This window comes from Mus musculus, chromosome 10, assembly GCF_000001635.26.
Source record: "Mus musculus strain C57BL/6J chromosome 10, GRCm38.p6 C57BL/6J".
NCBI classification, from domain to species: Eukaryota; Metazoa; Chordata; class Mammalia; order Rodentia; family Muridae; genus Mus; species Mus musculus.
Window position 1 is genome coordinate 18,208,837 of NC_000076.6, and position 27,682 is coordinate 18,236,518.

General features: G+C 43.7%; 2 protein-coding genes across 6 annotated transcripts in view; both read right to left on the bottom strand.

The window, feature by feature from the left end:
* Ect2l (epithelial cell transforming sequence 2 oncogene-like) overlaps positions 1 to 1,991 on the bottom strand; it is an 82,453-nt gene extending 80,462 nt beyond the window's left edge. For both annotated transcript variants that reach the window (NM_001195036.2, NM_001370991.1), the window contains exon 1: positions 1,923 to 1,991. The gene's annotated coding sequence lies outside the window, so the exon portion shown is untranslated. The remainder of the gene's footprint in view (positions 1 to 1,922) is intronic.
* A 2,848-nt stretch (positions 1,992 to 4,839) lies between these two features.
* Positions 4,840 to 26,969, bottom strand: Ccdc28a (coiled-coil domain containing 28A). 4 transcript variants are annotated; one of them, XR_003948656.1, is made up of 7 exons: positions 26,016 to 26,969; positions 21,583 to 21,782; positions 16,061 to 16,224; positions 10,652 to 10,806; positions 8,497 to 9,556; positions 7,424 to 7,446; positions 4,842 to 5,342 (listed from the first exon to the last, which is right to left on the bottom strand). XR_003948656.1 is itself a non-coding variant. In NM_144820.4 (6 exons), exons 2-6 carry the CDS (start codon positions 21,738 to 21,740, stop codon positions 5,288 to 5,290), a joined length of 555 nt encoding a protein of 184 aa, NP_659069.2. In that variant the 5' UTR covers positions 21,741 to 21,782; positions 26,016 to 26,145; the 3' UTR covers positions 4,840 to 5,287. The 4 variants fall into 4 exon arrangements, 3 of the variants coding, with proteins under 3 accessions (NP_659069.2, XP_030100862.1, NP_001333680.1); NM_144820.4 differs by lacking the exon at positions 8,497 to 9,556 and having other exon boundaries at positions 4,840 to 5,342; positions 26,016 to 26,145; XM_030245002.1 differs by lacking the exons at positions 8,497 to 9,556; positions 21,583 to 21,782.
* Between the last annotated feature and the right edge of the window lie 713 nt (positions 26,970 to 27,682).

The following is a 27,682-nucleotide window of genomic DNA, read 5'->3' on the forward strand; positions in this document are numbered from 1 at the left end:
GGATTAAGAGATGAACTGGCTGGGCACCAACTGGTCTATAGAGAGCCTTGCTTCACTGTTCGTATAAATAGGAACTGTTTCCCTGAGTGGTTTGTTTTGTAGGTGGAGAAATGCAGCGCAGGAGTCCTGCTGCATCCCCCCAGTCCTGCTTCATTCCTGCAGAGGTTGCAGTTAGCATCTCATAAACAAGACGGCAGAGAGATAGCTCAGCTTTTCTGTTCTCAACTCTTGTGGAGTTCAGCTCCCAGCACCCACATGAGGTACTTCTAATTTCAACTCTTTTCTGGGCTCTGGGTATCCCAGTGCTCATACACACAGACAGACAGACAGACAGACAGAACACACACACACATTAATTTTATTGTTTTGAGTTTGACTCTCATTACATAATCCTGGCTGTCCTGGAACTCACTATGTAGACCAGGCTGGCCTCAAACTCACAGAAATCTGCCTGGCTCAGTTTCCTTGGTGGGGAGATTAAAGAGGTATGACACCGCATCCAGCTCACACAATACTTTTTTTAATACTTTTTTTTAAGTGTTATTAGATGGCAGAGAGGTGAATGCATTTGGCACTTTACAGCTCACACATGCAAACTGGAAAGAGCTTCAGTTAGTGTCTGAAGTGTAATTCCTTCAAAAACATCTTCTAAAGGGGCCGTCTACCGACTACAGGGAAGAACTGCAAGACACAAAAATGTGAAAAATCGGAAAGGAAACACAATGCCAGTCAAGTTCATTTCCCCACATCGGGAGCATAATTTAATGTGAGTACAAGCCAGTGTGTATATTTATATTAAATATGCAGGACATAATAGGCAATGAAGTGATGAGATGTCTTGAGGGAATGTGTGCACTGAAGCACCATTGACTACATATACATACTATACACACACACACACATGAATGATAATTCCTGGGGCTGAGGATGTAGTTCAGTAGGTAAAGTGAAAGTGCTTGGCCAGCAAGCATGAAACCCTGATTTCACCCATATAAAGCTGATAAGCTGGCGTAGTGTCATATACATGTAACTCCAGTTCTGGGAGGTGAGGGCAAGTGGATCTGGAGTTAAAACCAGCACAGTGAATTGGAGACTAGGCTGAGCTATTTAGATACACACACACACACACACACACACACACACACACACACACACAGACAGAGACAGAGACAGAGAGAAAGAGACAGACAGACAAATTAAGGAAAAATGAGACTTGTACTGGTATTTTAAATGGTAATTATGCTCACTGACTTAAAGCTACTAAATCAAAACAAGAGGTAACTGCACTAACATTTTTAAAAATTTCCTTCACTCCTATTTTTCTCCCCCTAAAATTAGTGTTTTTAGAACACCATTTCTGAGGCCCCTCAACAACACAAACAACAAAGTTCCTGAAGCCAGAACGCCACAGGCAGGATGTGCATACCACTGCTTGAACTGAGTGAACTTGAACACAGACCGTGCCAGGAAACTGTTCTGATACTTGGAGCAATGTTTATTAATAAGCACAACGCCAGTACTTCTCAAGAGATAAACATTTAGCAATGTGTCGGAATTATTCACCATAGTCATAAAATCTAGCATATGAAACCTGAGAACAACAGACCAGTTACTATAGAGCCTTAGTCTCGTCTTTATTAGCCATACAGCCTCGTCCCACATCTTTTGGACTCCAGAGTAGCAAAAAGAGTGAGAAGAGACAGGGGGTGGGTGGGGGAGTTGGTATGAGCCAATCTGGGATCCTGTGAAATATTAGTGTTTTCCAAAGTGCTGGAGCACTCTAGAGTGCTCTGGAGGAGGAAAGTTGCCACCACCCAACTCAAACGTGACCCTGACAGAGGTCTCCAAGACCATGGAGCGCTGCTCAAGGTTTTTCCAGAAGCCCCAAGGAAAAGACATCTCCAAGAAGGGAAGAGCTTTACCTCGAGGAGAGGCCAAGGGCTGAGCACGTTGGCCAGGCAGCAGTCTCCTCTTGGCACTGTGCAGGAAATGAAGGCAGTTTTCCAGATCACAGCCTAGGGAGGCAGGTGGGGCACGTGTGCCCCCATCTCCATAGGGAAGACAACACACAAGACAACACACGCTGCCACCACGCCCCACAGGTCCGGTGTCCCTTGCTCGGTGCTGCACTCCAGTGGCCAACCTCGGTCTTTGCTTCAGGAGGCTCCTGAAGGTTGTCACCTTCCCTCTGTTCTCTCAAGTTCTAGGTGGATTTCTTTTGCTGGCCGCCGGTCCCAGGCAGTTGCAGCTGGATCTCGAGGGCCTTCAAGTTGCTGGGAAGAGGTGACAAATGCACAGCTGCTGTCTGCCAAATTCTGCTTAGCTTTACACTAGCCAGCAATTTTAAAGCACTGAGATGGCAAAGGTAACGTTTCTTACCCTTTCTCATGTTCATCTTTAGCAAATCCTCAAAAAATTTTAAAGTTTTTTTTTTTAAACAGTATTAGTTAATACAGGAGTCAGAAAGACAGAACATCAACATGATTCTAATTGCTTTGGTCAAGATGCCTGAGCAGACTTATCGTAAAGCCACCCTCTTCCCACTTCTTTTGAATTTAACAGAAAGATTTCACAATACTTCAAGCATGGGAAAGTTAAAAATCCTATGAATGGTGAGGCTAAACAAGATCCAGGGATGAAGTCTGAACGGAGACACAACGAAGTTAAAATAGCTTGCTCTAACAGTAGATTTTATGAGGTCATCTATAACTCAATAAAATACAATGATTTTGCAACATCTATGTTCTAAGAGTGGCTAGGCATGAAGGAAAATTAAAATTGAGATTCTGTCTTACCTTAATCAGAATGGCTATCTCCAGGCCTCTACATGCTGAGCAGCCTATGGAGGAAGGGCAATGGCTACCCACTGTTAGTGGGAATATAAACTGCTGCAGCCACTATGGAAATCCATATGGAAGGGTCTCCAAAGGCTGAAATTAGAACTACTGATGGCTCAGAGGTTAAGGGCACTGACTGCTCTTCCAGAGGTCCTGAGTTCAATTCCCAGCGTAATGGGATCTGATGTGCTCTTCTGGAGTGTCTGAAGACAGCTACAGTGTACTCATATAAAATAAATAAATAAATCTTTAAAAAAAAAAAAAGAACTATCGTATGACCCAGTTGTACCACTTCTGAGCATACACCCAAAGGATTCTACAGTCTAACACAGGGATTCCTTCTCTACTGACATCAGCTAACAAATGAATAGCCTAAACACACATGATGCCAGTTTATGTAGACGTTAGGAAAAAGAAATCCTGATATTTCCTGGCAAATGGATGGAACTGAAGAATAGGATGCTGAGATAACCCAGGCCCAGAGCACAAATGACTCTCTCACGTGTGGGCCCTAGCTTCACATTTTTAGATTTGTGTGGGTTTTTGAGGTCAGGAAACAGCCATATAAGGGCTAGGAGGTCTTAAGGGGCTGAACACAAAGCAAATGTGTTATGGAAGTGTGTGTTGTGTGTGTGTGTGGGGTGTTGCTAGAGTATAGTTAAGCAGGAATGAGTGTTGTGGTGTATGGCAGGGGGTAGAGGGGAGTCAAACACAACCAAGAATGTATGAAAAGGCCTTATGCTGTGTAAACTCACTTTAACAGTTTTAAAACAAGTTCCAACAGGAGTGAGTGGGCAATGTTCTGCCAGAATACAGTTTTTACATGAAATTCTCAGTGTCATGTATGGGACACCTCCCTATGAGTGACTGGTCAGAAAGGACCCAGGGGGACCCCAACTAACTCATTATCATTGTTTTTAGTTACTCACCACAGCTAAAAGGTAGGAGCCTACCGGTGAACACATAGAAGAGTCAGACTGGAATTGACCTGGGAATCTCACTCCTGAAGTCTGGTTTTTACAGTGCTAGAGAAAAGTCTGCAGAAGTTTACAGACTTGCACAGTGGTGAGTCCAATGTACGTACTATGATACTACCCCAGCAGGCAAGATGTGCCCACTGATGCACTAACTGCATGACTGTCACAGGGTCACCGACTGCTTTCGGATTGGATCTGAGGCCTTCATCAAAGCAGGGAATTCATGTCTGGTACTATAAACATGGTTAAAAGTTTATTAAAAATGAGCTTCTATTACTCCTTATGCAGTCACTGCCTGCTGGTAACACAGCCTCATGGGTTACACTGAAAATGAAAGGTGAACTCAAGCTGAGTAAGTGCACAGTGGAAAGCTAATGGGAGGAGGAATGCGGATCCAAGTCAAGGGCTGCCTTTAAAGCCATGGACTTCCATTCGACAGTATTTAACACGCAGAAGGTATGGAATGCACAGAATCCTGGTGCGTGTAATTTTAAAAGCATGCTCCCTGCTTTGCCCAGGACACGGCCTGCGCTCCTGGCTTAGCTCTACTCCTGGAAAAGCCCGATTCCCTTAGCTTTGCCGAGCCCAGCATAATCAATCTCTCCCCCAAACCCCCTCTCTCTGCCTGCCTGCCTGCCTGCCTGCCTGCCTGCCTTTGAAAACACTCAGACAACTTTAGAACTTGTCAGGTAACCCAATTGCTGGGCACACAATCTCCTGCCCTAACTTTACCAGCTAGCCTATTTCAGCCATCCACTGATGGTGGAGGCCTCTGTTTCTGCCACCCCAAGATCTTATGGTTGTTGCATGCTTCCCACTCCAAAAGCCTGGTCAAAACTCCTTTCTCTTTCCTTTCTTCTGGGACCGGAAGTCTCACCTTTACCCTTTGACTGACACAATCAAGAACCAATGAGGTAATCAGCACCTCCCCCTACAACATCCTCATATTTTATACACGGTTTACTTTGGAGACTTGAACCCTTCTAGATTGAGGACTACTAAGTCTTCTAAACAGAAAACAGAGATGACGATTTAAAACAATCACTTTATTAAAAATAGCAAATCTCACAAGTACTTATTCAACATTTGTCACTGGCCATTGGGAAACACACCTGCGTGTGTACCGATTGTCTGACGTAAACAGAAGCTGGGCCACCACAGGACACCTGTGCGCCACAAAGGCACTGGGTCAGCGTGGTGGCGGCAAGGACAGATCCTTCAGCCCCACCGAAGGTTTAGCACAAAGCATTTCAAGTATAACCCTTAAGGCAACAGAAGCAAGCACAGCAGCACACCTCTGTACCCCACTTCCTGATGAGGCCTCCCCGACAGCGGTGGATTACAGCGAGCACGTGGACGAAAGCGGCGCGTGAGCAGGATCACTGCACGCGCATTCGCATGACTCGGAGTTTGCGGTGGAAGATGATTTTGCTACTGGACTCAGCTGGGAAGGAACGGAGGCTGCGGATCGCTTTAGCTGCTGGACGCATTGGGGACGTCCTGTGCGTCTGCCAAGTGCAGTTTCTGTCTGGATTCATCAGTTAAGAAGAGTTTCATGTGAAAGCAAGTGTTTCTTTTCAATTTCAGGAATTTACACTCAGTAACCAGGAAACCCCCAAAATGGAGTAAGTGACAGGGAAGGGCAGAGGGAGGGCAGGAGAGGCTTAAGGGAAAGCTGTGGTGTTACAACTGTTTGAACAGGAGCCCAGTGTAGAGAGTTATGCTATGCCGATGACTTGAAGCTTAAAAACATTTATTTAGGATCTAGTGATGTAGTGTCCAATCCCAAATCTTCCTGCTGGGGTTATAAGACTGTAACATCAGGTCTGTCCAGGGTTATTTTTAATACAGCAAGAATCGTTTCCATGGTGAGGAAGCAGTAGAATGAGAACATTAAAAGACTAACGGGATTACAACAATCCCCTAAAGATGCTATTTTGCCATGTTTGGCAAAACAATTTCCTTATGAAATCCAAACCTGAAGTAATTATCACAACTCTATAATCTTTTCTATAATCTTCATCATCCCTTAAGAAAACTGTGAATAAAACAGAATTCCTGCATATGTCCCTGACCTTTTATTTTCCTCTTAGTCCTAAACTGTTCAGCCACTGCCCACCTTTCAAGGTCCAATTCACACAGTGATCTAAATACACTGAGGACAACCTCACGTCAGCAGTACAGACAGACAGACAGACAGACAAAGGCATGGCCATCCAAAGTACAGTCTAGTTGGAAGGCTTGAGTTTTAACATATGGAAAAACTCATTGGACAGTAAAGTAAGGTAGAAGAAGCTGAAGGGGAGGGCGACCCCATAGGAAACCAGCAGTCTCAACTAACCTGGACCCCTGGGAGCTCCAGGAGTCACCAACCAGGCAGCATACAGCAGCTAATACGAGGCTCCTACACATATACAGCAGAGGGCTGCCCTGGCCCAGTGAGAGAAGATGCACCTAACCCTACAGAGACTTGAGGCCTGGTGGTGGGGGAGCACTCTCCCAGAGGCCTCGGGGAGGAGGAATGGGATGAGGACCTGTGGGAGAGGGGACAACAGCTGGATTGTAGATAGACAGATAAGATGATAGATGGATAGACAGATGATAGAGATGATAGATAGACAGACAGACAGAATGGCATGTAGAGTTCATACTCATGCTCAAGCTCAAAGCAGCCGCACAGGCTAAGCACTTAGTCACAATATAAATCGTTCCAGCAGGATTGACTTGCTGCGATTCTAACCCTGTATATTCTAACTAGTTTAGAAATCTCCTCACACATGCCATTACATGAAGCAGTTTGTATTACAGAAGCCCCTTAAGGATGTTAACGAATGTGTGAAATGTCACGCTATTAACGTGTGTAAAGAAGCACATTTCAAAAGTCCTATCTCACGCTATGACTGTGTTTCCTCTCATATGAAAGCATGTTGACGGCAGGATCATTTCATAGGATTCTTATGTACTAGGAATCGTGTTTATAAACATGTTTTTAAAAAACCACATGGTGGCTCACAACCATCTATAATGAGATCTGACACCCTCTTCTGGTGCATCTGAAGACAGCTACAGTGTACTTAGATATTATAATAATAAATAAATCTTAAAAAAAAAAGTTTGAAAAGTTCCCTGAGTCATTGCTTCAGTCTGAAATATCAAAATCAAAATAACCTCCCTGTGTCTCGATGTTTTCCTTCAAGTTAGCTCTACACTGCGTGCGCTTCACTTCATAGACTGTGGAAGGACCCCTTAAAAGTTGTGTTACTGGCACTTGAATTCCAATTTTATGTACCATAAGTAATAATAATGCATCTTTGGATCTCTGCCAGATTGTTTCAGAATCTAAGAGTCAAAATAATTCTTGCAGTCTACGACATAATATGCATCACTTGAAGAGTAACAATTCAAATTGTTTTGAAGAATAAGAAAACATTAAAAAACAAAGAACAAAGCAGACATGGAATTTCAGCATTTAAAACCTTGAAACAAAATGATCTGGAAACTAAAGGGGAAGAGATATACCTCTAGTGAGTAAAATAAGATACGGTAGGAATTATTTACCCAGAAAAATAGATTTTGAACTTTATACTGTTGATAGTAGGCAAAGGATACATAGAAGAATTCAATTCTTCTAACTGCAACACAAAGAAACAAATTGAATATTAATTTAACAAGAGAAATATAGTAAGTCATTGTAAACCATGCTTTAAAATAGCTTCACGTAGGTTTTAACTGAAAGAGCAAACTATTAAAGAAATTCTCAGAAAATTTTCTAAGCTAGGAAATCCTTTTTACAAAACAAGTGTAAAGTCACTGCAGCTTGCCCACCAAGAGAGAATAGAAGCAAATGATACAGACTATGAGCTTTACAAGTATTCTTAGAATCATGTATAACGTTGACAACCTCCACTGTGTGTGTTGTTTCTTTTTGAAAGAGGCTGGCCTTGAACTCTATGTAGCCCAGGATAGCCCTAACTCGTGATTCTCTTGATTCAGCCTACAGAGTGCTAAGTGCACAGATATGTGCCTCTAGGTTCTTTTAACAGAAATCTGATCCTTATTGTGTGTAGTGTGTTGTTTGTGTGTGAAGGCAGCACACATGGGGGATACCCTTATGGAGTTGGCTCTTTCCTTCTGCTCTCACGTGAGCTGTATTCAGGTTGAAATTTCACCAGCCTTACCCTGCAAACACTTTTACCTCCTAAGCCATCTTGCTGGACCTATGCCTAGCTTTTATAGTTGGATGTTTTTTAAAACAAAAATGCCATCTTCATAACCATAATCTTTAAAACTTTTATTACAAAAATATCTTACAAGTCATTCAATTAGCACTTTAAAGTAGAATTGTTCACCCCTTGTCTTAGTCTATTTGGGTTCTTATAATAAAATATCATTAAATTAGTGGCTTGCAGAAAAAAGAAACTCATTTCTCCCAGTTCTAGAGAGCAGTCGTCCACGATTAAGATGCTAAAGGAGCTGGTGTCTGCTCACAGAACAGCACCCTGTACTGTGTCCTCACAGAATGGAAACAGAGGGGTGTCTCTTTTCAGCCTCTTTTCCTAGGACACTAATCCCACTCCTGACCTAATTACCTTCCACAGACCCATCGCCTGTTGCCACCACCCTCAGAGTGAGGACTTGAAAGTACAAGTTCTAGAAGGATACAGATATCCAGACCACACTACCTTTAATTTTAGAAGAAGCACAAAGTAAAGAGATGTTTGCTGGGGCTGTAGTTTAGTGGTGGAGTGCTTGTCCAGCATCCATGAGGCCCTTGGCTTAATCTCCAATACCTCAAAGAAGTTTAAAAAAAGAAAGGATGGTAGGTGGGTACAGTAACTAGACTACCTGCTGTTACCAAGTACTAGCCTTGCACTATACCTCCTGGTTTAAAATTTATTTTTCCAAATGCTCTATAAAGGTATACAAATTAAACTTATATTTAAGACAAATAGAGCCTAAAACATGAACTGAATACTTGTGAGACCAAATAATACATGGCAGAGATGACACTTAAGGCACAGGCTTGAAGGGCTGTTCACTTGTTTTTTTTGAGAGAGGTCTCATATAGCCCAGGCTGGCCTTTTAGAGTGTGGGCAGACAGTTGTCTTATATATTTTTTTAAAAAGTGAAAGACAAAAAGAAAAGGTGTAGAAAGTGAACATTAAGCTAAAATACGCTGGGGAGAGATTTTTCTTCTCCTTTGTTCTCTAAAAAATGTTCGCGTGCGCATCATTTGCTGTGCGCCTGCACATAAGGAGGCCAGAAGTCACGGTCGGGTGTCCTCCTTAACTGTTCTCTACCTCATTTCTTTGAGACAGGATCTCTCACCAAACCTGAAGCTCACAATATCAGCAAGAAAGGGCAGCCTGTAATCCTCAGAGATCTCCTTGTCTCTGCTCCTCGAGTGCTGAGATCATAGGCACTTTACACACAGGTGCTGGGATCTGAACTCAGGCCCTCACACTGGTGTAGCAAGAATTTTACCAACTGAGCCATCTCCCTAGCTCCCTTAAGAAGGTTTTAGATATTTATTTTTATTTTATGGGTATGTGTGCTTTGCCCAAATGTAAGCATGTGCAGCACATGTGTGCCTGGTGCCCTCAGAGGCAAGAAGAAGGCTTCAGATCCCCGGAACTGAAGTTAGAGAGGGTCGAGGGCCGCCATGTGGGTGCTGGAAACAGAATCTGGGTCTTCTGCAAGAGCGGCAAGTACTTTTAGACGCTGAGTCAGCTTTTCAGCCCCCTAAAAAAGGTTTTAAAGAGGCAAATTGACAAGGTGCTATGGGCAGGGTGGGGCCCTCCATCCCCAACTCAAATACTCTAGCTCCCAGTTATAGGATGGCAGAGTGTTCAGAACCTTAAACAGAGGCAGTGGAATTAAAATGAGGTCACTGGGCTGGCCCCAATCCACTATGACCTCAACACGACCAGCTGGACAGGTGTGCGCAGGAGAAAACTTAAATGAGCATTAAGATGATACCCACAATGAAAACCTTAGGCAACTTTAGCTATCGTCCATTCCAGCTCCCAGAATTGTAGGACGTTCTATTGTTTGACCCCCAGTGTGCTGTGCTTTGCGACGGCAGCTCTAGAAGACTGAGAGATGTGGCAATGTTCTAAATTGCCGTAAAGACCAAACACTGGTCTGGATTTAAAAATAAGGTGCCTGGGGTGTCATCAAGACATGGTGGGATATATATATATATATGTATATGTATATGTATATGTATATGTATATGTATATGTATATGTATATGTATATATGTATATGTATATATATGTGTATATATATATATATATGCGCATACACACACACACAAGGCAGGCAGAGATCTTTTGACTAGTGGCTTCTATGTATTTAAGATCTGCATATACATAAGGTCTCTATATAATACAGGCACATATGTGAAATATTCAGAAGCAAGTATTTCCTTTAGAAGTTTGCCAGGATTATGATAATACATGCTCCTATAAATCTAAATTTAAACATTTTCTTCTGTATTTCTTTAACAAGAATCAAATGCAATAAAGATGAAATGTGAGGGTACCACACTAAGTAAGAGACCCTCCGACCCCTACCCTGTGGGCACACACTGTCCAATGCCATCTGCAGGAAGAGCTCACTGAGCCCTGCTCATCACGACAGAAAGAAACCAAGCATGGGCTTCTTTAAGGGATGGTGACACGTTCTATCATTAGACAGTGGTGATGACTGCAAAATCCCTACCAATTGTATTAACAAATCACTGATCGTTAAAATGTGAATTGTGGTGTGTGTGTGTGTCTGTGTGTTGTTGCATAAAGATGTTTCATAAGTAACAGACGGCACTCCACTCACGTCCGACAGAAGCCTGTCCAGGTTTGCGTCACTGGCTGCTTTCCGCTTATCCTCAGGAAGTTCCTCTAACTCCCCGTAGAGCTCCAAATTCAAGCGAGCTAATTTCTCCTGCATTCCCCGGACATGCTCCATCTGCTCTATGGAACATTCATTTCCTGGGGAACATTCCAGAACATTAACAAAGATTAGTGTTAGAGCCTATAATCTCAAGGAACAGCTCTTAAACTCCAGGTGCGCAAAAGAAATCCATTTTCTTTGTTTGAAAGTTGACTTATTAATAACTATTTTATGTGTATAATTATAATTCTTTTTTAAAATGTAATACTTTCTTTTTTAAAAGATTTACTTACTTATTTATTTTATGTATATGAGTACAAGTGGTTGTGAGCCTTCATGTGGTTGTTGGGAATTGAATTTTTTAGGACCTCTGCTTGCTCCAGTCAACCCCACTCACTCCAGCCCAAAGATTTCTTTATTATTGTACATAAGTACACTGTACTGTCTTCAGACGTGCCAGATGAGGGCATCAGCTCTCATTACAGATGGTTGTGAGCCACCATGTGGTTGCTGGGATTTGAACTCAGGACCTTTGGAAGAGCAGTCAGTACTCTTACCTACTGAGCCGTCTTGCCAGTCAATAATTATAATTCTTTTTATTTCCCTTTTGACTTTATTTTTTTGAGACAGGGTAATACAAGCTGGTTCAAACTCAAAATCTTCCAATCTTGGCCTCTTAGCTATTGAGAGCAGATATAATTTTTGGCTAGGAAAACAATGACCAACCTAAAAAATGACCCTTGGGCCCTAAAATAAAATTGTGCATAAAATACCTTTTTTATTTTTGTTTTTGTTTTGTTTTTTTGGTTTTTCGAGACAGGGTTTCTCTGTATAGTCCTGGCTGTCCTGGAACTCTCTTTGTAGACCAGGTTGTCCTCAAGCTCAGAAATCTGCCTGCCTCTGCCTCCCAAGTGCTGGGATTAAAGGCGTGCGCCACCACCGCCCGGCTTTACCTTTTTTATTTTTAAAGCATAATCATTCCTCAAGTAGGGAAAATGTACTTTTTCTTCCACTGTCATATTGTATATAGAAGCAATAGCATCATAATTATGTCCATTTTGACAACTGCCTATTGAACTGAGAAAGCCAACTTTTTGTAGTATTCTGAGTAAAGTATAGGATTCTCTAAGAATTTCAACCATAAATTATTTTTCCAGTCAATTATAAATTCTTCCTTTAGGAAATATAAATGCAAATATTTATGAAGCATGATGTATTACATTACACACTGTAGTATTTTCAATAATATATACAGTAATGCAAGCCAACATCACTAAGGTACAAGTCCCATTATTGCGTGACTTAGGTCCAGTGTGGTGAGATTTTACCTGCTCCGACAACTAACATGTTACATATACATGACATAGTCTATACCGTCATCTGGTTTAAGTATAGCCTCTGCAACCTCTTGGTACTCCAATTAAAAAACAAACTTTTTTTTCTAAATATATTACAAGAATACACTATAATTCAGCTGAAGCTGAAATGCAGCCAGGTGTGCTGTCATAGTGTGTCTATCGCATCTGGAACCCTGACACGGTATGCTCACGGGGAGAGAGGGAAGGTGGGGGGAGGGAAGTAGGAAAGGAGAGGAAAGAGAGGGAGAGAGAGAGAATGAATGAAATGTGAATGAATGAATGAATGAATGGATGGATGAATATAGAGATGTAGACCTGACAAAGGAAAATTGAGAGGAAGACATACCTAGGTGACCAGCCATGAGAAAACAGAAGCTTCATAAGACAAAAAGAACATGTTGTGTAGGTTGAAAGATGAGTTAGCAGCCAGGAAAGGCTTCGGGATTCCCTGCTGGGGTCCCTAAGAAAGGTCCTAACACATGGGGATAAATGCCCACACCTTATAGGTGAGGTGTCAGTGTGGCCTCATAGGCATTAAGATGGGGAAAAATAATGAGCTAGTAAAAAGAAACTGCCTAGCAATGGGATTTTCATGGCATTACTTACAGCCAGGGCTTAGTGACAGCACAGATGGGAGGAAGGACTTCAATTAAACAAATCACCTGACCTTAAGGGGAGGGGATGGCCACTAGAAAGAGAGAGCAGGGAAAGAGTGGGGAGGGAGGAGGCCTCAAGGCCTGACACTACTACTGAGGCTATGGAGTACTCACAAAAAGGAGCCTATCATGACTGCCCTCCGAAAGACCCAACAGCAGCTGAAAGAGTCTGATGCAGATATTTACACCCAACCAATGGACAAAAACTGGTGGCCCCTATGGTTGAATTAGGAAAAAGCTAAAAGAAACTGAGAAGGAGGGCAACCTTGTAAGGAGGACCAGCAGTCTCAATTAACCTGGACCCCTGGACCACCAACCAGGCACCATACACCAGCTGATATGAGGCCACCTGTGGAGAGCCGTGCGGTGCCGTGAGCAATCGCCATTATAAGATGGCGCTGGCTTCCACTGCGCCTAACTAGTAATCAAGTCTTATGCGCAAGTGCAAGAGTGAACTCACGCCTAGTCACTGCCCATCTCGGGGCGTAGTAATGGGGTGATGGGCGAGCAACGAATCAGGAGCTGTCATGCCACATCAGGTGCTGAAACATCACACTGTGGGCTATATAAGCAGCGCCATTTTCCCGGTTCGGGGTCTTCCCTCCTGATAAGTAAGCAATAAAAGCTTTGCCGCAGAAGATTCCGGTTGTTCTGAGTGTGTTCTTGCCGGCGGGGACAAAAGCTCGGACGTATGCAGAGACTGCCTGGTCTGGATTCAGTCAGAGAAGATGCACCTAACCCTCAAGAGACTGGAGGCCCCAGGGAATGGAGAGGTCTGGTGGGGTTGGGGGTGGGGAGATGTGGACATCCTTGTGGAGATGGGGTTGGTAGGGGTAAGGGGGTAAGGTAGGGGATGTGGAACAGTCAGAGTATGGATGGGGAGAGGGAGAAAATCTGGAGTGTAAGAAAAAGATTAAATTTTTTAAAAAGGGGGTGAGCAGGAAAGAGTGGAAGAAGTGAAACATTCTGGGATACCATGTTGTTGGGGTTGGGTGGAGCATGGGGGGGGGTGAAATTTTCTGTGAAGAAAATAATACACCTTTTTTGGAGTTGGGGGTGCCTATATAATCCAACCTGGTCTTGAATTCTTGATTCTCCTGCTTTAGCCTCCCCATTACTGGGGTTACAGGCCTGAGTTGAATTTCCCATGTCTACTTGCTAAGTAGTTGGGTTGCTCCTTCAGGGCCTTTACATAATTTTTGGTTTGGTAATTTCTCACTTTGTCACCTTCAAGAGCCCTTTGCATTTTTTAACATGGAAACAACATATATTTTTTTTAAATTTACTTTTCCAAATACATTTATGTCTGTTGATTTCGTGATAGTACATTTAATCTTGTGGAACTGTGGGTTTTGTGTACACACATCTCTCTTATTTCGTGGTTTCTGAGTCTTTAGTCCTTAGTAATACTTATATTTGACAAGTTTGCCGGTCATTTTAAAATTTTCACTTGACTGGCAAACCCTGAAAGGTAATGAATGCCCCCGCTGATGGGAACCCAAAGGAAAGGTTCTTTCATAACTTCCCGATAAAAGAAGGAAGGGCAGTCCCTGGAAAGCATCCTAGATACTTCTATTAAAACAAAGTGAGAGCAGGGTGTGGCACCCCACTCCTCTAGCTCAGCTCTCAGAAGGTGGAGCCAGGAGATCAGGACTCCTCTGCTAGGGAATGAGCTAGAGGCCTGCCTACAACACACGAGGCCATACAAAGCAAAGGGGCTGAGCATGGAACTCAGTTGGCAGAACGCTTATCTAGCCATGACAAAGACCAGAGTTTAATCCCAGCCCTGTATAAACAGGGTGTCAGGGCATGTGCCTGTAATCCTAGCAGCTGGAGTCCAGTTCATTCAAAAGACAAAAGCAAATTGAACAAATTAAGTCTAAATTCATTTAAATGATAAAGACTTCCCTTATTATTTGAGATAGATAAATTATATGGTATGGTTTGGTTTTTCAGAAGTGGATTAGGCTGCCTTCTGAAGAACGAAGGGGCATAAACAACCATACATACATGGGGGCCTAGAATCTAATTCAAATAAGTGTTTCAGTCTAGTTATTCCATAGTAGCAATCCTACCGTAACATTCCAGCTACCCTTCCCTTATGAATGTGTGTGCACATGCGTATGGTGTCATGTAGGATATAGGGACGTACTTGTGCACGCTGGCATGCAGGAGCTAGAGGAGAACATCAGGTTTCCTGTCCCATCACTTCCTGCCTCATCCTTTAAGGTGGGGTCTTTCAGTGAACCTGGACCAAAGCTGATAGCCAACAAGCCCCAGAAATCTGCTTCCTGTATCTCTGGGTTTACAGATGGGTCCATGCCCATACCCAGGTTTTACAAAGCTGCTAGCATACTCAGATTCTCATGGCTGTGAAGCAAACTGTCTTATGCACTAAGCTATGTCTCTGGCCCTAAAAAACTCCCGAAAATAAATAAATAAATAAATACATACATACATACATACATACATAAATACATAAATAAATAAATAAGCAAGCAAGCAAGCAAGCTCACAGAGCAGTGGTGGCACACGCCTTTAATTCTAGCACTTGGGAGGCAGGTGGATCTTTGAGTTGGAGGCCAGCCTGGTCTACAGAGTGAGTTCCAGGACAGCCAAGGAATATACAGAGAAACCCTGTCTCGAAAAAACAACAAAACAACAAACAAACAAACCTCTCCCATTAATTATATTCCATCACAATAAAGTCTAAAATTCTTACATTTTATGTTTATACACCATATGTCCCCCCTCCCCCTTTGTCTAGCACTGAGTGTGTGCTTTTATTGCTTTTGTTGTTGTTGCTGTTTTTGAGGCAGGTTTCAGGTAGCCCAGGAGTCATTATGTAGCAGAGGATGTCTTTGAACTTCCTGGACCTCCCAAGTGGTAGGATTAGAGGTGTACACTACCTTGTCTGGCTTTTATGCAGTGCTAGGTGTTAAACAAAGGATTTAGTAAGCTCTAGGCAACCCACCAACTATGAGCAAAGGAGCAGAGGCACACACATACCCAGCCCCCCTGCTCTACTTGTTCTTTGGCAGTCTAGTGCAGACCAGATGGCCTCAATCTCACTGTGTAGTTGAACTTCTCATCCTTCCATTCTGCCTCTACTTTCCAGGCATGGGTCAGCACATCTAGCTCCCCCGTACTTCTGACTATAGAATATGATACTTGGAGAGAGAGTCCCTTCCTCACACAACAGGGTGTGTGGTGCGAGAAATGACACGCAAAGGTGTCCTTTGGCTTTCACGTGCACACACAGAACATAGCCAACTAGAGGAAGGGTAAGCCATGCAAAAGGCAGCATCAGAGCAGTGAGAAGCAGGTGGGTGTCTTACCAAACGCCTGCAGCTTTCCAGAGTGGAAATCGTTCAGCAGGCTGAGGAGGCCGCGCTCCATCTCCTGGACATCCGAGACGTCGGTGAGGAAGGAGTGCTGGATGGGTGTGGACTGGGCCCCCTTCCCTTCTCCTCCGGGAGGTTTGTTCTTTTCTTTCATCACCCTGCAGAGGTGATGCAATTAGCCTTGGTTAGATCTCGCAGGGTGCTCCGGATTAGACTCCTGTTTAACTGCTCAGATAAATAAATGAACTTTTTTTTTTTTAAATGAAAAATCAGAGGAAGTCAATATGAAATTAAACTTGAAACGTCAAGCCAGCAACACACAAAAACAGGTGGTGAAAAAACTCTCACCTGTACAAAGTGTAGCCACTGGGAAACATAAAGATGTTAGTAAGTTTGAGCAAATGCTGATTTGTTAGATTGAAAAGATATTGAAAAGAAAATTGGTAAATCTTTCTGGTATCCTATTTTGTATTTTTCACTTCACAGTAAAATGCAGCAAGCACTCTCCTTTCTAAATGCCGTTTACAGTTTATAAACTGTTTATAGTTGGGTGAGATGTTTTTGGGCTCCTGTTCTAAAGACGGCACTCCAGCAATGCTTAGTCTTAGGATAAAGACGTTTAAAATCCGTAACCAAGAACTTATCATCCCGAATTCTGCCTCGGTCCTCTGGCCTCCTCATGTAGTTTTCGAAGTCGAGCTGACTGATAAAATGTAACTTCTCTACTGTCCTCCTTAGCCACTGCCATCATCCTGTCTCTTAACCTCACAACTCCCCACGCCTTCCAGTTGGTCCACCGGGTCCTGGTCCCCTTTCCTCTCCATGAGGCAGACAAGTCCATTCCTAAATAATGCCAGGTCACATCATTTACGCCTTCAAAAGCTAAGGCCTGCCTAAATCCAATACCCTTAAGAAACCCTAATTCCCTTGCGTGTGATTGTTCGAACCTTTAATCTGGATACAGAGGAGGCAGAGACAGGTGGATGAACAGCCTGATGTACACAATATGTCCAAGGGCACTGAGGGCTACAACGTTTCAAATGAAACAAAAAACTAACCCATGATCTCACTAGTCTCCTACAAGCATACTCTCTGTCTTCTCATCTGGGTCCTGAGCCTACATCCAGAGCCAGCTTTGTCAGGCCACTGCTCATGAAACCTTCAGGTCTCAGTCTAGCTGCTATTTCCTCAGAAAGGCATTTGGGGGCCCTTTGATTTACTCTTGTAGCATACATTTACATTCCAGGCTCTTAAACACTAGAGAGATGATGGCATGCAAATTTACATTATCTTATAAACAGAGAGAGAGGGAGAAGTTCACACAGCATGGAGTCAGCTGGGCTTCTCAAGGTGCTAGCCAAGGCAGAGTTTAAAAAGCAAAAGGGAATGTGTTATCTTTAACTAGTACTATAGACTCTTGATTCAGTAGTCTCCATACTTATGACCAGTACTCAATTCTCATACACAATGAAGACCTCGTCCTTACAACTATACTCACAAGGATGAGAGACACAGGGCATATGTATCTGTGTGTGCACCTCTGTGTGAAGGTCCAGGAGTGTAATAAGCCTGTGGATAAAGAAACTAATAACTCTTAAACTTAGAATTCAGGCTGGAGAGAAGGTTCCGCGGTTAAGAGCACTGGTTGCTCTTCCAGTGGACCCAAGTTCAATTTGCAGCACCCACATGGCAGCTCACAACTGTCTAACTCCAGTTCCAAGGGATTCAATACCCTCTTCTGACCTCCACAGACATGAAGCATGCACAAACAGATATGAGGACAAACACCCATACAAATAAAATTTAAAAAAAAAAAAAAACCAACTTGGGGTGGTGGTGCACATCTTTAATCCAAGCACTCTGGAGGGAGAGGGAGGGAGATTCCTATGTGTTCATGGTCAGTGCTAGCCTCATCTACACGGTGAGTTCCGGGCAACCAATGTAACAGAGTGAGATGCTGTCTCAAAACTAAACAAAACAAGCAAAAAACAAATAAAAGCAATTTAGAACTCACGGTCAGTCAGTAACAGTTCTTCACAAGAAAAGGCCTGCATAGCATGTGTGTGTGTATGTGTGTGTTATATGGTACATGCATGTATATGGTTGTATGTATACATGTGTGCATGTGTGTGTAGGCCAGAAGTTAACGTCAGGTAACTTCCTTTGTTGCTCTCTACCTTAATTTTGAGACAGCCTCTCTCATCAAACCCAGAGCTTGCCATAGTGGTCAGACTACCAGAGCCACAAGCCCCTTGAGTCCCTCTCTCCATATTGTTGGTGCTAGAGTTCCAGATGTGCACTGCCACAGCTGGAGTTTTACCCGGGTGCTGGGGATCCAAACTCAGGCCATCACGCTTGTCTGGCAAGCACTGTCATTATAGTCGCCCCAGCCCAAGGCCTGTATCGTTCTTAACGGTATTTTGTACAGAATTAAATCATTGTAGTCAGTCTCTCAGTTTGCTTCCTCTTACTGTGATAGAGAGCAGGACCAAAAGCAGCCATTCGAGGGAAGGGTTTAACTGACTTACAGCTTAGAGTCCATCATGAAGGAAGTCAGGGTAGAAAATTCAAGGCAGAAACCTGGAGGCAAGAACTGAAGCAAGTCCATGGAGCGACTCTGTTCCCTGACTCGCTCAACCTGCTTTCTTATACAACCCAGAACCACCACCTTCTCATGGGTGGCAGTGAGCTGGGCCCGCCCACATCAATCACTAATCAAGAAAACGCCCCAGAGCCTTGCCTACAGGCTAATCTGATGAAGGCATTTTTCCATTTGAACATCTGGCTTCCCAGGTGGCCCTGGCCTTCACCAAGGTGACAAGAAATACCACAAGGGTTGTCCATTTACCTCACCTGTGACCTTATTACAAATGGTCATGTGAAGACCCATTCCTGCGGACTCAGAATGTACATCTTAAAAAGATCTTCATGATATCCATGAAGAGAATCCGTTATGGTTTAAGTTTTGGTATAGCAAATGTATTTTTATTCTTTCAAATTTGGACGTTTTTAATCTACCACATAACTTCACCAATTAATACCTCCCCAAAAAAGAAAATGGGTATAAATGATATGTCTACTTACTAAAATTTGTTTCCTTTATGCACACACGTGTCTGTGCATGAGGATGTGCACGGACGGGTGTATGTGCCTGATTGTGTGCATGCACGTAGAAGTCAGAGGATGTTCTTAGATCTCATCCCAGGAGCACTTTTTCAAGATAGGGAGTCTCATTGCCTTGGCTCTCACCAGTTAACTAGACTGTCTGGCCAGCAAGCCACAGGAATCCTCTTGTCTTCCCCAGGGCTGGGGCTACAGGAATGAGCTACCTCCCAGGAAGTTTCATATGGGTCCTAGGGATAAAACCTAAGCCTTCGGGTACGTGAGGCGAGAGTTTTACCAACTGAGCTATCTTTCCAGGCTTGCAAACTCCTTTCTGAATTTTTGATTCCAACAAAACTCTAATGACTGTTGCATTATGTCAAAGCCTGGGCTGAGACTGTAGCTCAGAGGTGGAGAATGACGCGTGTGGGGACCCAGGTTCAATCTGCAGCACTGGAAAAAAAAGGCAAATCACAAGAGGAAAAAAGGTTGAGCAAAGAAGATGGCAAAGTGAAGAACTCACTGTACTGGCTAGTTTTGTGTCAACTTGACACAGCTGGAGTTATCACAGAGAAAGGAGCTTCAGTTGAGGAAATGCCTCCATGAGATCCAACTGTAAGGCATTTTCTCAATTAGTGATCAAGGGGGAAAGGCCCCTTGTGGGTGGGACCATCTCAGGGCTGGTAGTCTTGGTTCTATAAGAAAGCAGGCTGAGCAAGCCAGGTGAGGCAAGCCAGTAAAGAACATCCCTCCATGGCCTCTGCATCAGCTCCTGCTTTCTGACCTGCTTGAGTTCCAGTCCTGCATCCTTTGGTGACCAACAGCAGTATGGAAATGTAAGCCGAATAAACCCTTTCCTCCCCAACTTGCTTCTTGGTCATGATGTTTGTGCAGGAATAGAAACCCTGACTAAGACAAATTGGTACCAGTGGAGTGGGGTATTCCTGTGACAACCTGACCATGTTTTCGGGAGGACTATGGAAGGACTTTGGAACTTTGGGCTTGAAGGTCCATCCGTTGTTAAGAGCTCTGTTGGATGTTGTGTAGGAGCTTGGAAGATAATGTTGAGAACGCTGCAGAAGATGGAGCTCTGGTGTGTGAAATTTCAGAGGGAAAATTAAAGACTCTTTTCAGGGCCATTGCTGTTTTGAATGTGAAGATTCTGTAGTTCTGGTTAGCTGGGGCTGAAGAATCAGCTGTGATTAACAAGATACCAGAACTACCAAAGCAAAAACTTTGCATTACTGGGACTATTGATGCTGGTTAGCTGGAGCTAAGAAATTAGCGGTGATTAAGAAGAGACCAGCATCATTGAGGTGACATCTTCTGGGAAGTGTTTTCTGAAAGCACAAAGAGGCTGTGTTCCAGAGATGGCCAAGGTTGTATTCCTGCTGCAGCAGGACTTGGTAATATGTAAGGGTCACCCAGGTGGTACTGGTTTTGAAGGCATGAAGGGGTCACGCAAAGCAGCCGAGGCTCGGCACTGTGAGAGGCCATGGAAAGCCATTGGTGAAGGTGCAGCCTCAGTTGCAATTGAAGGCCCAGGACTGAAGGGGTCATGCAGTGTTTTGGAGATGCCAGTACCATGAGATGACCACCAAGAACAGCAGCAGCATTGGAGTACAGGCATCTGGAGCCTAGAGGATGACGCGTGTGCTACAAAGGGCCTGGCTGGAGAAGTGACCCAAGCCCTTGGAGGAGCCCAGAAGATCGTGAGTTGGATCCCAGACATTGGACGGTTGGAGATTGACTTTTGCTTTTGATTGTGACTGTGCCCTGATATTTTCCCTCTTGAAGGAAGAAACTGTTTTAGTGGAGCCCACAGTTAAGAGACTTTTAATTGTAAAAAGACTTTGAATTTTAAAAGAGATGGATATTTTAAAGAGATTGAAAATTTAAGAATATGTAAAGACTGTGGGACTTTTAAAGTTATTTAGATCTTGGGGATGAATAAGAAAGTAAGGGTTGAGGCTTACTAGTGATGTTTTTGTGTGTCAAGTTGACAAGGGGTCAATTGTACTGGCTAGTTTTGTGTCAACTTGACACAGCTGGAGTTATCACAGAGAAAGGAGCTTCAGTTGAGGAAATGCCTCCATGAGATCCAACTGTAAGGCATTTTCTCAATTAGTGATCAAGGGGGAAAGGCCCCTTGTGGGTGGGACCATCTCAGGGCTGGTAGTCTTGGTTCTATAAGAAAGCAGGCTGAGCAAGCCAGGTGAGGCAAGCCAGTAAAGAACATCCCTCTATGGCCTCTGCATCAGCTCCTGCTTCCTGACCTGCTTGAGTTCCAGTCCTGGCTTCCTTGGTGATGAACAGCAGTATGGAAGTGTAAGCCGAATAAACCCTTTCCTCCCCAACTTGTTTCTTGGTCATGATGCTTGTGCAGGAATAGAAACCCTGACTAAGACACTCACCTTTTTAACTTTGGCCTCTGAGAAGCTGACTGCGATGTGGGATTTGAAAACCCTGTGCTTTTACTAGATGGGATGGCATTTTTTTTGGCATTAACAACCTGAGTAGAGTGGGCACTGAAAGACTTGGGACTCTTCCTCTTTGCTTTTCGCTCTTCCATTGTCTTAAATTCTTGGTTGCATTAACACCAGCTTCATAAGACCTAAGTATGAAAATATGGTGAGTACAGCTATATGCTATAAGGATGTAAAGTGACAGTCAAAGGCACATTTCACAGACCAAACAAGCAGGAATTTAAGTCATTATGTTGAATCTACTTTGCTAACACACAGAAATAACTGTCTAATAAGTTTTTAAAAAGATTTATTTATTTACTTTATGTGAGTATAGTTGTACTGGCTAGTTTTGTGTCAACTTGACACAGCTGGAGTTATCACAGAGAAAGGAGCTTCAGTTGAGGAAATGCCTCCATGAGATCCAACTGTAAGGCATTTTCTCAATTAGTGATCAAGGGGGAAGGGCCCCTTGTGTGTGGAACCATCTTTGGGCTGGTAGTCTTGGTTCTATCAGAAAGCAGGCTGAGCAAGCCAGGGGAAGCAAGCCAGTAAAGAACATCCCTCCATGGCCTCTGCATCAGCTCCTGCTTCCTGACCTGCTTGAGTTCCAATCCTGACTTCCTTGGTGATGAACAGCAGTATGGAAGTGTAAGCTGAATAAACTCTTTCCTCCCCAACTTGCTTCTTGGTCATGATGTTTGTGCAGGAATAGAAACTGTGACTAAGACAAATTGGTACCAGCATAGTGGGGTATTCCTGTGACAACCTGACCATGTATTGGGGAGGACTGTGGAAGGACTTTGGAACTTTGGGCTTGAAGATCCATTCGTTGTTAAGAGCTTTGTCAGATGTTGTGTAGGAGCTTAGAAGATAATGTTGAGAACAGTGCAGAAGATGGAGGCCTGGCTTGTGAAATTTCAGAGGGAAAATTAAAGACGCTTTTCAGGGCCATTGCTATTTTGATTGGGAATATTCTGTGGTTCTGGTTAGCTGGGGCTGAAGAATCAGCTGTGATTAACAAGATAGCAGAACTACTAAAACGAAACTTTTGGGCTGGAGAGATGGCTCAATGGTTAAGAGCACTGGCTGCTCTACCAGAGGTCCTGAGTTCAATTCCCAGCAACCACATGGTGGCTCACAACCATCAGTAATGGGAATCCTATACCCTCTTCTGGTGTGTCTGTGTACTCATATACATAAAGTAAGTCAATCTTTAAAAAAAATGAAACTTTTGCATTACTGGGACTATTGATGCTGGTTAGCTGGAGCTAAGAAATTAGCAGTGATTAAGAAGAGAACAGCATCATCGAGGTGACATCTTCTGGGAAGTGTTTTTTGAGAGCACAGAAGCCGTGTTCCAGAGATAACCAAAGTTGTACCTCATGCTACAGTGGGACTTGGTAATGTGTAAGAGTCACCCAGGTGGTACTGGTTTTGAAGGCATAAAGGGGTCACACAGAGCAGCTGAGGCTCAGCACTGTGATAGGCCAATGAAGGCCATTGGTGAGGGTGCAGCCTCAGTGGCAATTGATGGCCCAGGACTGAAGGGGTCATGCAAAGGATTTGAGGCTTAGCACCGTGAAGAGAGCCTATGAGAGGCTATTGTTAAAGCCAAGTTACAGTGGAAGACAGCAACATTTTAGAGAAGCCAGTACCATGAGATGACTACCAAGAACCACAGCAGCAGTGGAGTACAGGTGGCTGGAGCCTAGAAGACAACATGTGTGCTACAAAGGGCATGGCTGGAGAAGTGACCCAAGCCCTTGGAGGAGCTCAGAAGATCATGAGTCGGATCCCAGACATTGGATGGTTGGAGATTGATTTTTGCTTTTGATTGTGACTGTACCCTGATATTTTTCCCTCTTGAAGGAAGTTTTTTAGTGAAGCCCACAGTTAAGAGACTTTAAAATTTAAAGTACTTTGTATTTTAAAAGATACTAGAACTTTTAATATGTAAAGACTGTGGGACTTTTAAAGTTGTTTAGATCTTGGGGATGAATAAGAACTAAGGGTTGAGGCTTACTAGTGATGTGTTTGTCAAGTTAACAAGGGGTCAATTGTACTAGCTAGTTTTGTGTCAACTTGACACAGCTGGAGTTATCACAGAGAAAGGAGCTTCAGTTGGGGAAATGCCTCCATGAGATCCAACTGTAAGGCATTTTCTCAATTAGTGATCAAGGGGGAAAGGCCCCTTGTGGGTGGGACCATCTCTGGGCTGGTAGTTCTGGTTTCTATAAGAAAGCAGGCTGAGCAAGCCAGGGGAAGCAAACCAGTAAAGAACATCCCTCCCTGGCCTCTGCATCAGCTCCTGCTTCCTGACCTGCTTGAGTTCCAATCCTGACTTCCTTGGTGATGAACAGCAGTATGAAAGTGTAAGCTGAATAAACCCTTTCCTCCCCAACTTGCTTCTTGGTCATGATGTTTGTGCAGGAATAGAAACCCTAACTAAGACAATAATGTTACTCTCTTTAAACATACCAGAAGAGGGCATCAGATCCCATTGCAGATGATTGTGAGCCACCATGTTCAATTCTGGGAATTGAACTCAGGATCTCTGGAAGAGCAGCTAGTGCTCTTAACCGCTGAGTCATCTCTCCAGCCCTGTCTAATAATTTTTTAAAAAGCATTTTCTCTATTCACACATCTTCTAAGTATCTACTGTCTCTCTTCTACAAGCCAGGCACTGTCGTCAGTCCTGGGAAAGCAGCAATGAATTAGCCAAAGCCCTTAACCTCAAGAGGCCACCATTATATAAGTGACCAGTATAAACAAATCGCCCATGTAACTCCTCAGCCTCACTGGGCCTTTATCTGGCCTTTAGATCTCCCTTCTAAACCATACTCAAATACATGTATAATCAGGGCACCAGCGGACTAAGCTGCACCTTGAAGGCTTACATAATATACATTTTATTTACATGCTATTAACCACCACTCCTAGATATCTCTCTCTCTCTCCCCCCAAGGTGTCACTATGTAGCTTTGGCTGACCTGAAATTTGCTCTGTAGACTCAGCTGGCCCGAACTCATTAAAGGCATAGCTCTATCCCTCCTGGGATTAAAGGCATCAAAAGTGTGCACAGCTTCACCTTTTCTTTTTGAAAAACAATTCTGCTCTATGTCCTTGGCTGGCTGAGAAATTACTACGTAAGCCACGCTGGTTTCCAACCTGTGATGATCCTTCTCCCTCGGCTCTTGAGTGAGTCCTGGAAGGATGGGCATGTGCCACAAGTCTAGCTCTTTCGATTTGAATTTTCTTAATTCTATTATTAATTTATCACAAAAAAGTGTCAGAAAATGCATACCTGTTCCCCCCTTCAAATCGTTAACTGCACTATGAATTTAAAAAGATTTACTTTATGTATGTGAGTATAGTGTTACTCTCTTTAAACACACCAGAAGAGGGCATCAGATCCCATTACAGATGATTGTGAGCCATCATGTGGTTTCTGGGAATTGAACTCAGGATCTCTGGTCGTTTAAAAAATACTGTGGGGCTTAAGAGATGGCTCTGCAGTTAAGAGCACTGACTACTCTTTTCGGAGGTCTCTTTTGATTTCCAGGCCCAACAATGCTGCTTATGACAGTAACTTCTGTCCCAAGGTATCCAGTGCCCTCTTCTGGCCTCCAGGGGCACAGTGTGCACCTGTACACAGTCATCTAATAAAATTTAAAATCTAAAAGTGTTGAATTTAGTCCTGCCATGACTATTTTAAAAGACTGAAACTGACTTCTGTCACTCCTAAAAGAATTAGTCGGGAATTATACAGGTAATTTATTTTTGTTTTGCTAGCTGATGTGGGTTTTTCTTGGAAAAGGGTACAGCATTCAGTCTCTTGTCTCAGATACCAAGAGCGAATCCACTTGAGTCATTCGGGAATTGTTTAGCTGTAATACAGATTAAATAAAACTTTGAAGATGACGGAGCAGGTTTCCAAGAGATGAGGATCTGTATAATTGGTGATACATATAAACACGCTAACCTTCAAATCTATGGATGCTAATACACATTTGGTAACAAAAGAGGAGGAAAAAGCAAAAACCAGTTAATACATAAAGCATCGCCAATAAACCAATGGTCCCCGAGGGACCAAGCTTGCGATGTCCTCTTTTCTGAAAGATAACATCTGTCACAAGACCCTGAAATCCTTCTTGTATGACAAACACGAGGGACCTTTCCAGAGGGGACGAACTGCTCACGGTTGAATGTCAGGCCTCGCTGCCAACCAGAATCACCAGAGGTGCCTCTGGACTTTGCCTCATTCATTTCCCTTCCGCAACCCAGCCCTGCGATGACCCATCTACACTCAGCGGTGACCAGAGCAGGTGCTGAGGGGCTCGAATGAACAGGTTGCGGGGTCCCCTTACCCCATTACATACCGGAGGGAGAAAAGGCTGTGGTTACCCTTCCTCGGCTAGGAAAAGTAAGAGAGCGTTCAAAGCCTCCGCCAGGGCTGCATCAAGAGCCCAGCTCGTCTGCCTGGGTCACAAACCCAGGCAAGCGCCCTTTGTTTACGGAAGTGACGTAATCTGGGCGGGGCCCTCCGAGAGGCGAAAAGCCCCGCCTCTCCCAGGTCCCTTAGCGATGCTCGCGTCTCTGCTTTGGGCTCCGTCTTCCCATAGCCGCCTTCAGGTATGGCTCCAGCGGCTGCGGGAAAGAGGAGTTGTTGTTGGCCACTCCACTTCTGCCTGTCTCATGGCCTCATGGAAACTGGCTGTATATTGTCCTCACCGGAAGCGGCCAGCCACCTCGGTGAAGGACCGCCCCATGCACTGCAATTCCCAGCATGCCTTTCGAACAAATCGAAGGCGGAGCCTATTGTCCCCTTGCGGCGGATCCACACCTCGGATTGGCTGCTTTTAGTTTGGCTTGAGAAGCGGTATTGGGTTCAGCATCCCTGATGCTGTGCCGCCAAGTGTGATTCTGTAAATAGCCAGTATCCAAGCATTGCAGTTGGGTGTGGTGGGGGTGGGGTGAGTGCGTTTAGGTTTTCTGTGTACCTGTCTGTCTGTCTATCAGTCTTTCTTCGTTTTCTTTGCCTTTTTTTGACCAAGTCTCGTATAGCCGACACTGCTCAGGAACCGGTTATGTTGTTGAGATCTTCCTGCCTGCGCTTCTCATACGGGTATGTGTCACTCGTCCCACTTTACCTCACTACAGTCCTTTAAGGTAATGTCAAAATCCCCGTTTTAGAAGTGATTCTGAGGTCGGGCGTGGTGGCGCACGCCTTTAATCCCAGCACTTGGGAGGCAGAGGCAGGCGGGTTTCTGAGTTCGAGGCCAGCCTGGTCTACAAAGTGAGTTCCAGGACAGCCAGGGCTATAAAGAGAAACCCTGTCTCGAAAAAACCGAAAAGAAAAAAAAAAAAAAAGAAAGAAAGAAAACAAATGAAATGATTCTGAGATTCAGAAAGGCTAATCAGACTTGCTGCCTGACTCCCCACTTCATCCCCGGGATTAGGAATTGAGGGCTAAGAGAGAAGGCTCAACCCTAAACTAAAGAAAACTTACCTTTCCCTCCTTGATGTGGATGCCTTCTCAGAGGGAAGATGGGACTTTTTAGATTCCGACTTTCTTAGATTGAGGTGACCCTGTCCTTCAATCTCCCCATTACCTAGGGAGGAAATTGTGTCTAGAGATTATATTGAGACAGAGCAAAAATGGAGTTACTAAGTACTTAAACTCATACTATGAGATGTTCTTCCATTAGGAAAAACAAAACCAAAAACTTGGAATTCTTAAAAAAAACAAACCAAAAAACAAAACAAAATAACAAAAACAAAAAACCCCCACAGATACAGCATTCATGGTTCCAGTTTCCAAAGTGAACACGTGTTAGGTTTCATAATTTGGTATTTTTAGGGTAAAGAACTTGAACTTAAGAAAAGGCGGAATTCTCCTGTTTGGCATCTCTGAATGGTTGTATTTTGTGAATTGATCTACAACTTGGTTTTTAAGGAATGTCATGGCCTAGGTTCTACTTTTATAAAATTATGCCATGAAAGAATGAAAGAGGGAAAGCAGTTTGGGAGCAGGCCACAGTGTGGT

Excerpts from the sequence above, each read along its gene's own strand:
- Ccdc28a (NM_001346751.1), bottom strand. The coding sequence starts at position 21,740 with ATGGAAGAGCGAAAAGCAAAGAGGAAGAGTCCCAAGTCTTTCAGTGCC. Across the intron at positions 16,225-21,582 it reads CAGAGGCCAAAGTTAAAAAG|GGTGATGAAAGAAAAGAACA; the intron begins GTGAGTGTCTTA and ends TCACCTCTGCAG. Across the intron at positions 10,807-16,060 it reads TGGAAAGCTGCAGGCGTTTG|GAAATGAATGTTCCATAGAG; the intron begins GTAAGACACCCA and ends AATGTTCCCCAG.